Source organism: Ziziphus jujuba, chromosome 5 (genome assembly GCF_031755915.1).
Source record: "Ziziphus jujuba cultivar Dongzao chromosome 5, ASM3175591v1".
Lineage (NCBI taxonomy): Eukaryota > Viridiplantae > Streptophyta > Magnoliopsida > Rosales > Rhamnaceae > Ziziphus > Ziziphus jujuba.
This window is the reverse complement of record NC_083383.1, coordinates 30,778,704-30,792,270: the sequence shown is the minus strand read 5'-3', so window position 1 is coordinate 30,792,270 and position 13,567 is coordinate 30,778,704. Positions and strand designations below refer to the sequence as shown.

Below are 13,567 nucleotides of genomic sequence, written 5' to 3'. Positions count from 1 at the left end.
CTTGTTAATTTGTGTGTTTTTGAGCAGTCAGGGAGGCCAAGAAGGAAACTGGTCAGCAAGGAAGACGTGGAGTTGGACACAGTTATGGCCGTCGGAAGCCTAGGAAGACCTCAAAATTTGCTTGGTAAGTGCATTTTTACAATCCATAACTTAGTAATGCCTAAACTGTGCTTTGCTTTTCCTTTGCTCTTAAGAACATGCTAACCTTATTTTGTTCATCATATTTCCATATTTAGGGTGACTACTAATGTCAGTTTGGCTCAGAAGAATTTGGGTGATGATGTGCCTAATGGTGTTGATAAGCCTAGTGGGAAAAAAATTGAGGTTTGCCAGCTTGATGAAATGGCTCAGTAAGTACATTCTTACAATCCATAGCTTAGTGATGCCTAAAATCTGCTTTTGCTTTTCCTTTGCTTTTAAGAATATCTTAATCTTATTTTGTTCTTCCTATTTTCATATCCAGGGTGACTCCTGTCTAGCGGTGCTCAGGACGCTGAAAACCGTTGGCGCCACTTGTATACAGTGGGTGCATCAAGTGGTTTTCGAAACATAATTTTCAAAATAAATATTTTGAAATTGTATTTAAATTAAGAATATATTTAATGTTGTTTTTATTATTTATTTCAAATGGAGGTTTTAATTTGATTTATTTTTTTCGTTGCTTAATTATTCAATAAATTGATTTATTTTAATTATTTAATTATTTCATGAATTGTTTTAATGTGAGTTTTATTAATATTTCGATATTAATTGTTATGATATGCATTAATTATTTAGTAATTGTTATAAGTTATTTTTATTTCAATTTATTTCATTATAAATTTGGATTCTTGAATTATCGTAATTTATTAGAAAACTATTGACTAATTGTTTTCCTTGGTTTTCGGGGCATATGAATAGTGGGTTTTATAAAACGTTTTAAAAAGGAAACTTTTACAACTGAGTGAATCGTGAGGGGTTTGAGGGAAAATATTATTTTTAACTACCCATTATTTATTTACTTATTTCTTATTAATCAATTAACTAAGTTATTTACCATTTTATTAGTATTATTATTATTGTATAGTAGATTGGGTTACTCACTGAGATAATTAGTATCTCATATTTTTAAATTCCGTTCCCCTAGGCCCAGGTTAGGAGACGTTGATCGTTCGGGGCGAGCCCGACGTCTCAGTTCATTGCGTAAAGTACAAGAAGCATTTCCTCCCTTTTTTCTCTCCATCTTGTATTGCTTCTTTATCTGTCATTGTATTAAAGTCATATTTATTTGTATAACGCTCTGTATACGGATTGGACAGATATTTGTTTAATTACTTATTGGTTTCCTGTTATTATTTTGGAGTGCTGTAAATTTGTGGATACAAATTGTAGTAAGGTGGGAGGAATAAAGTGGTGTTATTGGAGTGTGTTTTATGTGCAGGGAATTTTATGGTAAGTCCAATCTTTAGGGGAGGTTCTGCCGAATTTTTCTTTGGAAGGTCCGGTAGGGTTTCCCTGGGATCAGAGCTTGTCTATGGTTCCGGTGAGGAATTTTGGACGGGTCCTGACAAACAAGGCTTTAGTCCGATCAGTCTTGGCTTGGTACATGTCCTCTAGCTTTTTCCAGAGGGTGTATGCGTTTGTCTCTTATGCAACATGATGGAAGACATTGTAGTCGATCCATTGGCGGATTTGACTGATTGTTTTCCTGTTCATCTTCTTCCATTCTACTTCTTTGGTGGGATCGAGTTTCTTTCCTTTGGCATCAAAGGGGTTAAACAAGTCCTTACAATTTGGAAGATCTTCCATCCGAAGTCTCCAAAGTGCATAGTTGGTGGCAGTAAGCTTGATCATCGCTCCCGAATATGACTTGTCCATTGACATCTTGTCCTACAAAATATCGGAGCTGAATTTGGCAAAATGGAGTCCACCAATGCATCTGGAACGGTAATAAACATTAGGTTTGACTCTTCTCGAGCCAAAATCTGAATCTTCAAAATTTTAGGGTCAAAGTGCAATTTTCAAAAATTCTGGGCCAATCTGTAAATATCAAAACTTCTAGAAAAACCTGCAAATACAAAAAATATTGGTTGGGTGACGTGGCACAGCTCGGCTCCGAACTCGGCTCAGCGGCTTATCTCTCGGCTTGGCTTGGCTGGAGGCTCAGCTCATCTCTTGGCTCGGTTTGCGGCTAGGCTCGGCTTGGCTAGGGAGCGTGTTGGTTGACCGGCATGTGAAAACCTGCAAATACAAAAAATATAGGAGTGTTTTTGCAATTTCACAAAAGCCTTGGACTGGTGCTAACATGGCAGACCTGATGACGTAGTAGAGCGTTGGCTGATGACGTAGCTGGGTGACGTGGCACAGCTCGGCTCCGAACTCGGCTCAGCGGCTTATCTCTCGGCTTGGCTTGGCTGGAGGCTCAGCTCATCTCTTGGCTCGGTTTACGGCTCGGCTCGGCTTGGCTAGGGAGCGTGTTGGTTGACTGGCATGTGAAAACCTGCACAGAAAATTTGACCGGCACGTGCGAAGGTTGATGGAGGTTTGGTTGGGCTCGTTCTCTTAGTCTTGACGAGATCTACCTTCTGGTATGCTCAAATACTTTGTTTGATCGTTTGACAGCGAACCCTATATCTGGATCTTGGCTCTGATACCACTTGTTGTGATCCTTTGATCACAAAAAAAAACACACAAAACTAATATAGAAAAATAAAGAGAGACAAAAGCACGAAAATTGAGAAGAAAAAGATGTATTATAACTATAAAATTTACACCAAAAAAAAAAAAAAAAACTTCTCTTAGCCTCTTTCAAAAACCTATACTGTATGTTGTGTGATACAAGAATGAGAAATTAAGTATCTATTTATAATGCTCTTTCTAGGGTTTCTAGGGTTTCTAGGGTTGAAATCCTAATGAGCTTGGATTTTAGGAGATAATAGGTTGGACCACATACTAAACACAGTATAAGAATCACCAGTCACCCTTCTAATTTATGTTTGGAATAGTTCTGCATGATTTTGATAGCAAATAAATCGATGTATAACTAAACCGTCATTGCCTCATCTTTATTTTTATTTTTTTTAAAATTAACACTTTTAAAGGCATCTTTGTTTCTTGTGTACCTTGTTTTACCTTTTACAATTTTTGTTTTAAGGAATTAATTACACTGTGCACCCTTAAAGTTTCCCTTAATCACAACCGGATACCTTCAATGTTTCCATAATTATATTACACATCCTCGAAGTTTCCCTTAATTACAACCAGATACCTTCATGTTTCCATAATTACATTTGTCTTCCTTCTAACAAAACTTCATCCATAAAAATGTATTCTCTCTCTTATGTAGCAGTTAAAATTTTATTAATTGTCCATTGTATATATTAATTAAAATAAAGTTTTTTAATTTGAAAAGGTTAAAGCCCAACATATAGTAAGTACAAGAATAACTACTAATTTTTAACGGCACCCTCTGGAATGTTTAAAACATAATTTTTATGTTTTCTAATTTTTTTTTAAAATTTGTTTTCAAAACTTGTTTTTGAAAATGAATGGACAAACAAGTTTGGCCATTCCTATTTGGCCAAATTTGGGTCATCCTTTGAAGTTGTTCATGGAAAAATTTTAGGAAGTTAACCAAATATGAAAAGATAAGCCTGGCATGTATTTTGCAATAAATAGATGTGGGATTTTAGAACTAAGATCCTTAATTATACATATATAAAAATTTTATTTTCTGTATGTAACCGTTAAAAGTTAAGTAAGCTATCCATGACTATAAAATTTTAAAAATATTTCTTGCACTTTACGACATTTAATATAATATATAACCAGTTCTACCAAGAAAAAAAGAAAATTAAGAAAAAGAAAACAGCTACAAATTAGAATCAGCAGGAAGTGCATAATTTATAAAAATATATAATATCACAAGGGTAACCCCTGTTGTAGCTATTAAAAACATGAAGTCCACCAATCCCCCCAAGGCACATATCACAAGTTTGGCCATTCATTTTCAAAATCAAATTTTGAAAACAAATTTTAAAAAAAAAAATTAGAAAACATAAAAATTATGTTTTAAATATTCCAGAGGGTGCCATTCAAAATTGATAGTTATTCTTGTACTTACTATTTGTTGGGCTTCAACTTTTTCAAATTAAAAAAAATTTATTTTTTAAATTAATCAAAATTCACGTTTAATTAATATATACAAGGGACAATTTATAAGATTTTAATTGTCACATAAGAGAGAGAGTACATTTTTATAGATGAAGTTTTGTTAGAAGGGAGACGAATGTAATTATGAAAACATGAATGTATCCGGTTGTAATTAAAAAAAAAATCTCGAGGGTATGCAATGTAATTATAGAAATATAAAGGTATCAGGTTGTAATTAAGGGAAACCTCGAGAGTATGGAATGTAATTATGGAAATATTGAAGGTACCTGGTTGTAATTAAGAGAAATATCGATGATGCGCAGTGTAATTAATCCTTTTTTTGATCATTAGATAATTCCAAATCTAGACAAAGTGACATGTATGATCATGTGTTGTGAGAGATATATCAGCTAAGCCAAGATATCAACATATTAGTTATATTTTTTTTGCATTTTTTTTTAAAAACAATTTACATTTATTGTTTTAATTTTTTTGAAAATATATATTATCGACAAGATAATATTTATAAGGATCTTATGATAAAGATAATCTATATTGTAAACTATATCATCTAAATAATATTATATCATTTAAAAAATGTTCATTTTTTGTTTTAGTAAAACCTAAAAAGGGAATTAATAATCTATGAGATTTGCATGAGATCTGTTGAAGTTTCAATTGATAATTTATTTTTCTTATTTGATAACCAATATGAATAATATGTCTTGCCACAGAAAATATTCTTACTATATATAACAGTTCAGACCACTTGCGTCCGATATTGTTCTCTTTGGGCCTAGAGAATCCTCTTACAACCCAACCCTCAAGGTTTTGTCAAAACGCGTCATACGGAAAAGTTATTCACATCCACTTATATGGCATGCTTCATTCCCCTTTCCAACCGATATGGGACTTTACAATCCTTGCTCATTGGGATCCAGCGTCCTCGCTACCACATCAATCAGGGTAATGACTTTGATACCATTTGTAACAGCCCAGACCACCCGTATGAGATATTGTCTGCTTTGGATCCAATCCGCACGGTTTTACATTCCCTCATGGAAAGGCCTCACAATGGTTAGGGGGAATGCTCTTCCAACCCCTACCTACCAGTCCCACTGGCACGGGCTTCCAGGCCCAATCATGACATTGTCCGCTTTGGGCCCAGTCCGTACGGTTTTACGTTTCCTCATGGAAAGACCTCGTTCAAGTTTAATATGCATATGATGAGTATTTCGATAGGCCCCTATTGGATAACCCTCATTCTCTTTTCCAACCAATATGAGACTTCATACTATAAGCTTCTTCTAGAGTCTTTATTATATCCTATATATATATATCAGTTCTCTATTAATTGAAGAACCATCTTTTATTTTTACATTAAATAATAGGTTTAAGTTTTACATTTTTAGTACTTATGTTTGGAGCTCGGGGTAACAAATTTCTTTTCATTTGTTGGAATATGACTTTTATATATCTTATTGTTGGTCATTCATATTTCTTTTTTTCTTTTTTAATTATTTTTTATTGAAAGTGTCATTAAGATTTCTTATTAATTATCAAGGAATCAAAAAGGAAGCAATCAAGCAAATATAATTCTCACAGTTTTTTGGATTATAATCTTTTTCAGATTTCAAAGTATTGCTTCTTTATTTTATTTTATTTTAGTCAGATTTTTGCCGATCCCTAAAATCAATTGTTGATTCAAATGTTAACAAATCAACTTAAGTTATAGACTAAAAAATGCTTTGTTTCTATTAATCAACTCATCACAACCCACACCACCCCCCCCCCCCCCCCCCCCCCCCCCCCGGAACAAAAAAAAAAAAAAAAAAAAAATCCAAAAGGTCAAAAAAAATACTAGTTATTAAACCTTCAATCAGTAAATTCAGAAAGACAAATAAATAAATCTATCCAAATCCTTTTATGAATATAATGGATATGAATTTGTATAAGAAACGATTATTCATCCATAAACAATATTAATATAAAATCAAAATAAAATCTACATCATACGATGATAATAGAAAATCACACAAAATCAACAACACAAACATATATGTCTAAATCCAATAGCACTGCCTCTCCCCTAGCCCATGAATGCAACCAACAAGGCTGCCAACACAACTGTCACCCCAAGCATCTTCATGTTACAAACAATACTTGCCGCCTCAGCCGGTGACGGCGGTGGTGGCACTGTCTCGGAGGGGGTGGTGGGGGGAGTGTTCGGGGAAGTTGGGGAGGTGGAGCCCGATGGTGATGGTGGGCTTCCAGTTGGGCCTGGGGTTGCTGCCACAACATTGACCGAAAGCTTCATGCCCCCGGTACAGTGATCAGAGATTGGGCATACAAAGTAATATGAACCAACTTTTGTAAGAGATATTGAAGTATTTCCATCGTCATGGCTGTCAATTGCATTGCCGAACTTGCAGTTTTTATAATCAGCCTCGTTCACTTCGTCCACCTTGTGTGTAGTACCATAGACAAACACTGTTTTTGAAACATAGAGCTCATTTTGGTTACTTCTTATATTACATATTTTAATTGTCGAAGCAATTTAATAGATAATAAAGAAAGTTAAACCTAATATAATATATATATATATATATATACTATGTAACATCTTCATTTCAATCTCTTGGAAGAGTAAATAAATGAAGTGCTTGGAAACTGCATTAAAAATTATTGAAGTTAATTAAATGTTATTAGTTTGGCCATGAATTGAAAATAAAATTCATTAATTTCTGAATTTGGAAACAATAATTGATGATGGAGTCGAAAATAGGTAAGAAAGAAAATTTCATCTGTTTGTGCTAATTTTCCTATATGCTGTTGACAATCAATATTGGAGAAGACAACCTGTCATGTTTTCATGGAGTAAGTTAGATTATCTTTAATTTTATTTAATATAAAATTGAAAGGTTAGGTAGATGACAGTGCAACTAAAAGAAAGAGGCTCATATAATTAGACATGTATGGTACAATATTCTTTAATATCCATTTTGTCATATTCTATAGTGTTAAGTTGGACCGCAAGAATAAAAAACGTGTTGAGACGACGACAAACTACGTGAACTAGAGGACATGTATTTGTATATAGCCTAAATTGTGTTTTTCGTATTTATATATCTTGATTAACATTCAGTTTAAAACACAGTAAATTTAATTTTTCTATAAAAGAAATAAAAAATAAAGATTTTCTTTTTTGTTATACAGTATGTTTTTATTTGTAATAACTCTAAAAGTTGACCCACTTTTATATTTCTAATCCTATGTTAATAAACTTGAAAGTACCTTTAAGCAATAATGTCCGTGGTATATGAAATTCTGTTCTATTAATGTACAATTCAAGTTTTAATGAAATGAAAGAAAGAGTTGAGTTTCTCTTTAAACATTTTTATTTTTCAATCTTTTTGAAAACTGAAAACAAATTCCAAAGTGTGACTATATATTTATGGATTAATTATATTTTAGAATATTATATTTTGACTTAGATTGTATATTGGGCTTTTGAATTTAAAAACGTTTTATATTGGACTCTTAATTTTTAATTTGTTTTACATTAGTTAAATTCCTAAATTAACTAGCACATACTTTTAAAATTTGAAAAAATTAATCAGTTTTCTCAATTTACAACAAGTTGAGAAAAAAAAAACTAATTAATTAATGATTAATGAGAAAACTAATTAATTTTATTAATTTTTAAATTTTTTATTAGTCATTTTGAAATCAATTTGAAAATTAAATTAATATGAAATAAATTGTAAATTGAAAGCCGAATATAAGATGTTTCAGATTAAAATGTTTAATATATAATTTGACCAAATTACAGGATACAAAAATACAATTAACCTTACATCTGTTACGTTTTAAATATCTATAAACTTGCACAAAAAATATCCATATATATTACTCATGTATAATGATTTTATGCCAATATTAAGAGATAATTAGTTCATAACCTTAGCACATTATTTAGAGCAGCAGTTTAATTTTGATTTTGGATTAATTTAGACGACGGATTAGTATCTCTAGCTATGCTAGTTTAAGTATATCTACTTACAAAGAGTATCGCCGACGGTGAAAGTTTGGGAAGCAGCCCAAGCTACATAATCAACGCCTTGGCTCCATTGGTTATCGCCACCGACAATGTGCTCCACTCCTTGGACTGCCGGAGCAGCCGCCACCATCAGAATCACCAAGGCTATTGTCATGGCTGCCATTTCTTATTAAAATCCTTAATTTGATTATGAAAGACAGAAAGAGAAGTGAAAGAGAAAGAGAGAGATGGATAAGGGCGTCTAGTTAACCACGTAACACGTATATTATATAGGCGGCAAAAAATTTGTAAATAAAAATTAGAAGAGAGATACAATAATGTTCTTTTATATATATATATATATATATATATATAATCATGAAAAGTCAGCCACCCACCACACATCTTTATCATCTTTAACTTAATAATATATAAAATGTTCTAACTAATTTTATATTAATTCCTTTGTTATATGTTTACTTAGTGGTTCTCCATCCTTTGTCTAGCATTATACCTAATTCATTCACCCATTTGTGTCTTCTTTTTTTTCCTTTGTGGATGGATTGAGGGTTAGAGATATAATCGCTTAAGATTGTGATTAACTGGCTTGGCAAAAAGTCAATTTGCAGTTAAAAATTAGTAAAATAAAAGCAAATAAATATTCTATGTAGTGTTGTGTAGAAGATGCTATATTTATATCAATTTTGTATTAAGTTCTCGGGCTCAATCAGTGAAAATGATGACTTAAAAAAATACTTTATTTCTTTTCTTGTTCTGAATATGTATGGACTCAAAGCAGAATGTTTATGTCTGAAAGAAAATGACACTTAACAACATAATTATACCATCCCTTAATAATTATTAAGAACTTGTATATTTCTACCTGTGTTGAATTTTAGGTGCCGGCGGTTTTACTTCTACTTTTACTACTCATTTTTCTTTAGCAAACATGTTGATTATTTTTCATAAATCAACCAAAATGACTTAATTGGAACTGCAATTCTATCTATTGTCATTAACCATTTCTGAGGAAAGAAAATTATATGGTCCTCCGGCTTTATTACGAGAAGTGAAAGGTTTTTATTTGATTTTATTTTATTGGAGGTATGGGGATTTAAATAAGGAGTCATTGTTTAAAAAAACAGTATTTTTATACTTAGATTATCTTTATATATCTAATTAAACGTAGATATGTATGATTAGATATGATCACAGGTTTAGAAAAGTTCAAGGTTAAAACTTCGTATATTTGTTATGAAAAGGGGTTCTAATTAAAACATGCATGATTCACAGTTTGGGCAATTAAAATATTTGTACATTAAATAGATCAAGAGGTTGTAATTGGTCAAATTAAGACCAATTAAAGCTAGCAGCCAACCCAATCCAATGAACAAAAGCTACACGCTAAAGGGAATTTATATTTGAAAACATCAATCAATAGCGGCTTCACCCTATCTCTATGTTTGAACCTTTCTTTTTGACTAAAATATGCCACCTAACAAGAAGATGTACAAGAAACATCATCATGCGGAGAGATTAGGTACCATGTACATGCACCCTACAGCCTATTATCTAATTAAATTCCTCAAATATTAATGAAAATCAATTAAATATGTATTAGTTATATCTACAAATTAAAATGATTGTCACATCTGTTGACTGTGATATATAGCAATAAAGAACTGGTGGAGTTGTTAAAGCATGCATTAGTATATTCACAAAAGTTTTTTTCTCCTTTACTGTTTTCCTTGGAAATTTGTACTTGATCACAACATTTATTGTTAAATATTAATACTAAGATTAAAGCCATGACAAGGACTTTTGGTTTCCAAAACTGAATTTGCTTATTTATCTGTGGGTAAAAAAAATCCTCTGTTTTTTATTTGAAGGGGGGGGGGGGGGAAAGCCTCCTGTCATACTCTTACCTAATTTATCAGCCTGCCATACGAGACCAAACCTTTGAAATTAATTATATTACTGTGAAGAAAACAAGTAATATGAATAATTAATATTATTCTTATGCCAAACTTCTATTTATTGTCTCCAAAGTCAAAATTTATATTCTTTCACCCCCCAAAAAAAAAAAAGAAAAGAAACAGAGTCAGGATTTATGTTACAAAGGCCTGCAAAAATACTAAAAGAAATAAGTTTTGTAGCATAATTTTTTCTAAAAAAAATTATATCTAGATAGATAAAGCCTAAAACATTTAGCTCTCTGTTTCCAATCATTTGGTTCAACACCCACCCCAAAAAAATAAATAAATAAATAAAAATAGAAAAATGCAAAACATGTGAGTTGCCACATTAAACGCCAACCCATATTAAGCCAAAAAGCAGAGGATGAATCAATATTAGAAAATGACAAAAATATCCCAAAAAAAAAAAAAAACTGATAAAGAATAAATATCAATTTTTTTTTTTAAATTAACGAAATCAAATTCTTTAAAGAGGATTATCTAAATTTTGCAGACTCCAAAGGAAATGGATCCCCTGATGTTCTGTACATTGTACAACCTTATGATCACGTTTATTTTGTATTCCAGTAAATTGATTTAGGTAATAATTTATTATAATTATAAAACAGAGCACATTTTTTGGGTAACAAATCAGTTTGTTGCCAAAAACTAATATTTTGTTGCCGGCCAATGACTTATGGTACCTTGTTACATGTCACATTCCATAATGTCTTGGACCAAGAAATTAATTAGTCATTATATTAATTTAGTCAGCTGTAGTTTTTTATGAAAAAGTTATTGTCTGGTGTAAAAATTAATTAAAGATGATGAAAACATTATTAATTTCATTATATGTTAATCACATTGTCTTCGTTAAACAAATTAAGTTGCAAAGTTTTTGTACTGAAAAACAAAACAGAAATCTGTTCAAATGCTTACAAAAAACAAAATCGATCACAAACATCTTACTTTTTCAATCCCTGTTTATTTCATATGCTTCAAGCTATTTTTTTTTTTTTTTGTTTTATTTATCCAAACAGAGTAATAAATAGTACCCCCCCAAAAAAAAAAATTGTAATTTCCACTAAAACAAAAGTAAATCTTTATTCGTGTAAGTATTAGTATATCATACTTACAATAAAAATCAAGGTCCATAATAAAATAAAATCACACCAGTTAAACATTAGGATAAAGATGCACTGTCTCTTTCCTAGCCCATGAATCCAAACATGGTCAACAAAACAAGCCATATACCAAGCATCAAATTACTATCGGTGTTACACATAATTTTGGATGCTCTGCTCGATGTTGGCGGTGTTGCCGTCGTCGACGGTGGCGGTGGTGGGGATGGCGTGACCGGTGTTGTTGTGTTTGGTGCCACAACATTGATAGCAAGCTTCTGGCCCTCAGAACAGTGATTAGCAATGGGGCATAGGAAGTACATTGGGCCCACTACTGTTAGAGGAATTGTGGTGTTTCCATCATCATATGTACTCAAGGCCTTGCTAGTGTTGCAAGCGGTATAGTCACTTTCATTTACTATGTCCACTTTGTGATTGCTACCATAGGTGAACACTGGTTTTGGATAATATTGGAAAATTTAGGTTAATTATTATTTTTTTGATAATAATTTGTAGAAAAATGGGTGAAAAAGAAAAAAAGCAAATATAACGTTTCTATAATATTACACAAATTTAATGGAAGAGTATAGATCAGCTCTTCATATAATAGTCACCCTCTACTATTTTATGCTCAAAAACAAATAAAACAAAGAAAATATATACATATATATATACATACATATATATGTTCTCGATCGATTTCATTTGGATTGTATGTTTGTCGTAGAGAATTATGTTTTAAAATTATAATATATTAAATTGCCTCCCCCACCTCCCCCCCCAAAAAAAAAAAGAAAAAAAAAATGAAGAAGAAGAAGAAGAAAAGAACTTACAAAGAGTGTCACCAACTGCAAATGTACGGGAAGAAGCCCAAGTCTCGTAATTTACATTTGCATTAGTCCAGCCTGAACTATCACCAACAACGTGCTCTACTCCATAAACCATTAATGGAGCACTAATTAGCAATAGAATCACAAGGAGACTACCTTCTGTTATACCCATTGCTGTAAAGATTTTACAATCCAAAAGGAGGCCAAAATTAAGTCTACCAATTTAAGCCCTTGATTTACACCACCAATGTATACATTTATGGATATATATAGGCCAACATATAGAGGGCTTTGAAAATAGCTCTGTATATAATACTCTTTTATATAAACTCTAGTTAAGGACAGAAATTTAAACACCCTCCTATAGGCTATAACCAACCTTCTTCGTCCGTCAACCCAATTTTAATTTATCAATTAAGAGAGATTAGACTGTTCTGGTTTTTACCTTCCCCTGATTCGAGAAAAAGGCATTCATACATTAGATATTATACATGCGACGTATATTTTATACCGTTGAACAAGTGGTTTTTAATTTGGTAAAAGTTAGCACATCAACTTCAGTTTATATAATATAAATTTAAACTTTTTTTTCATGATGTACTTGACATAAATTATTCATAGCTTTCTTTAATTAACGAAATTAATTAAACATATGGAGAATAGTTAATTATGAATAATGATATTTTTTATTTAATTTAACACCAGATTGAGTGTTATGTTAACATTTGAAATTAATAAGTTTATTTAGTCAAATAGAGACATAATAATTAGCTACTTCTTCCAGATGATGTTAATTAAAGTTGTAGATAATAGCCTACCTTGATCAAGTAATTAATGAAATAATTTAATAAGGTTCCATTATAATTTGTCCTTGCTTTTCACTACTTATTCTTTTACAGGCAAGAATATTCAAGAAACCTAGCCCTCTTTTTCCAAGTAATTGGTAGGGCTTTCTACTTAAGCAAAAAAAAATAATAATAATAAATAAAAATAAATAAAAAATTGGTAGGGCTTTCTCTTTCCATAGATGCTCTAATTCTTCCAAAGTAGAATAATTAGGAAGTTGTCAAGAAAAGAAAACCCAGAGCGGCTTTGAAGTTGCTTCAGCATTAGGTGTGAAATATTATTAATTCCTCAGCGTTGAAACACAGGAAAAAAGGGATTTTAATAATGGAAGCAGATAAGATCAAAAGAAATCGGTATAATAAAATTAAAAAGAATTATATAGATAATATACAATTGTATATTATATGGTCCGGTTGCAATTGATGGAATGTAAAATAAAGATACAAGATTTTAAATATATATTTGCTTCTAGACAGAAACTTTAAATTGTTCTTAGTCTTTTTTATGATATATTTTAATCATTTGCCACCCAAAAAAAAAAAAAAAAAAAAAAAAACAGTTTTATCTTTGCTCCTTTTCCAAAATTTGGGGCAGTGAGAACGCATCATTGGGAACGGACCCAAATTCATGATTTTGAAAAAGTGA

The 13,567-nt window shown here is 31.5% G+C and overlaps 2 protein-coding genes across 2 annotated transcripts; both read right to left on the bottom strand.

The window, feature by feature from the left end:
* Positions 1 to 6,018: 6,018 nt before the first annotated feature.
* Positions 6,019 to 8,468, bottom strand: LOC132803837 (uclacyanin-3-like). The gene is made up of 2 exons (XM_060817500.1): positions 8,195 to 8,468; positions 6,019 to 6,621 (listed from the first exon to the last, which is right to left on the bottom strand). The coding sequence occupies exons 1-2, from the start codon at positions 8,352 to 8,354 to the stop codon at positions 6,221 to 6,223; spliced, it is 561 nt and encodes a 186-aa protein (XP_060673483.1). The 5' UTR covers positions 8,355 to 8,468; the 3' UTR covers positions 6,019 to 6,220.
* Positions 8,469 to 11,210: 2,742 nt separating this feature from the next.
* Positions 11,211 to 12,388, bottom strand: LOC132803862 (mavicyanin-like). Its single transcript, XM_060817645.1, has 2 exons — positions 12,080 to 12,388; positions 11,211 to 11,700 (listed from the first exon to the last, which is right to left on the bottom strand). Exons 1-2 carry the CDS (start codon positions 12,246 to 12,248, stop codon positions 11,336 to 11,338), a joined length of 534 nt encoding a protein of 177 aa, XP_060673628.1. The 5' UTR covers positions 12,249 to 12,388; the 3' UTR covers positions 11,211 to 11,335.
* Positions 12,389 to 13,567: the final 1,179 nt, after the last annotated feature.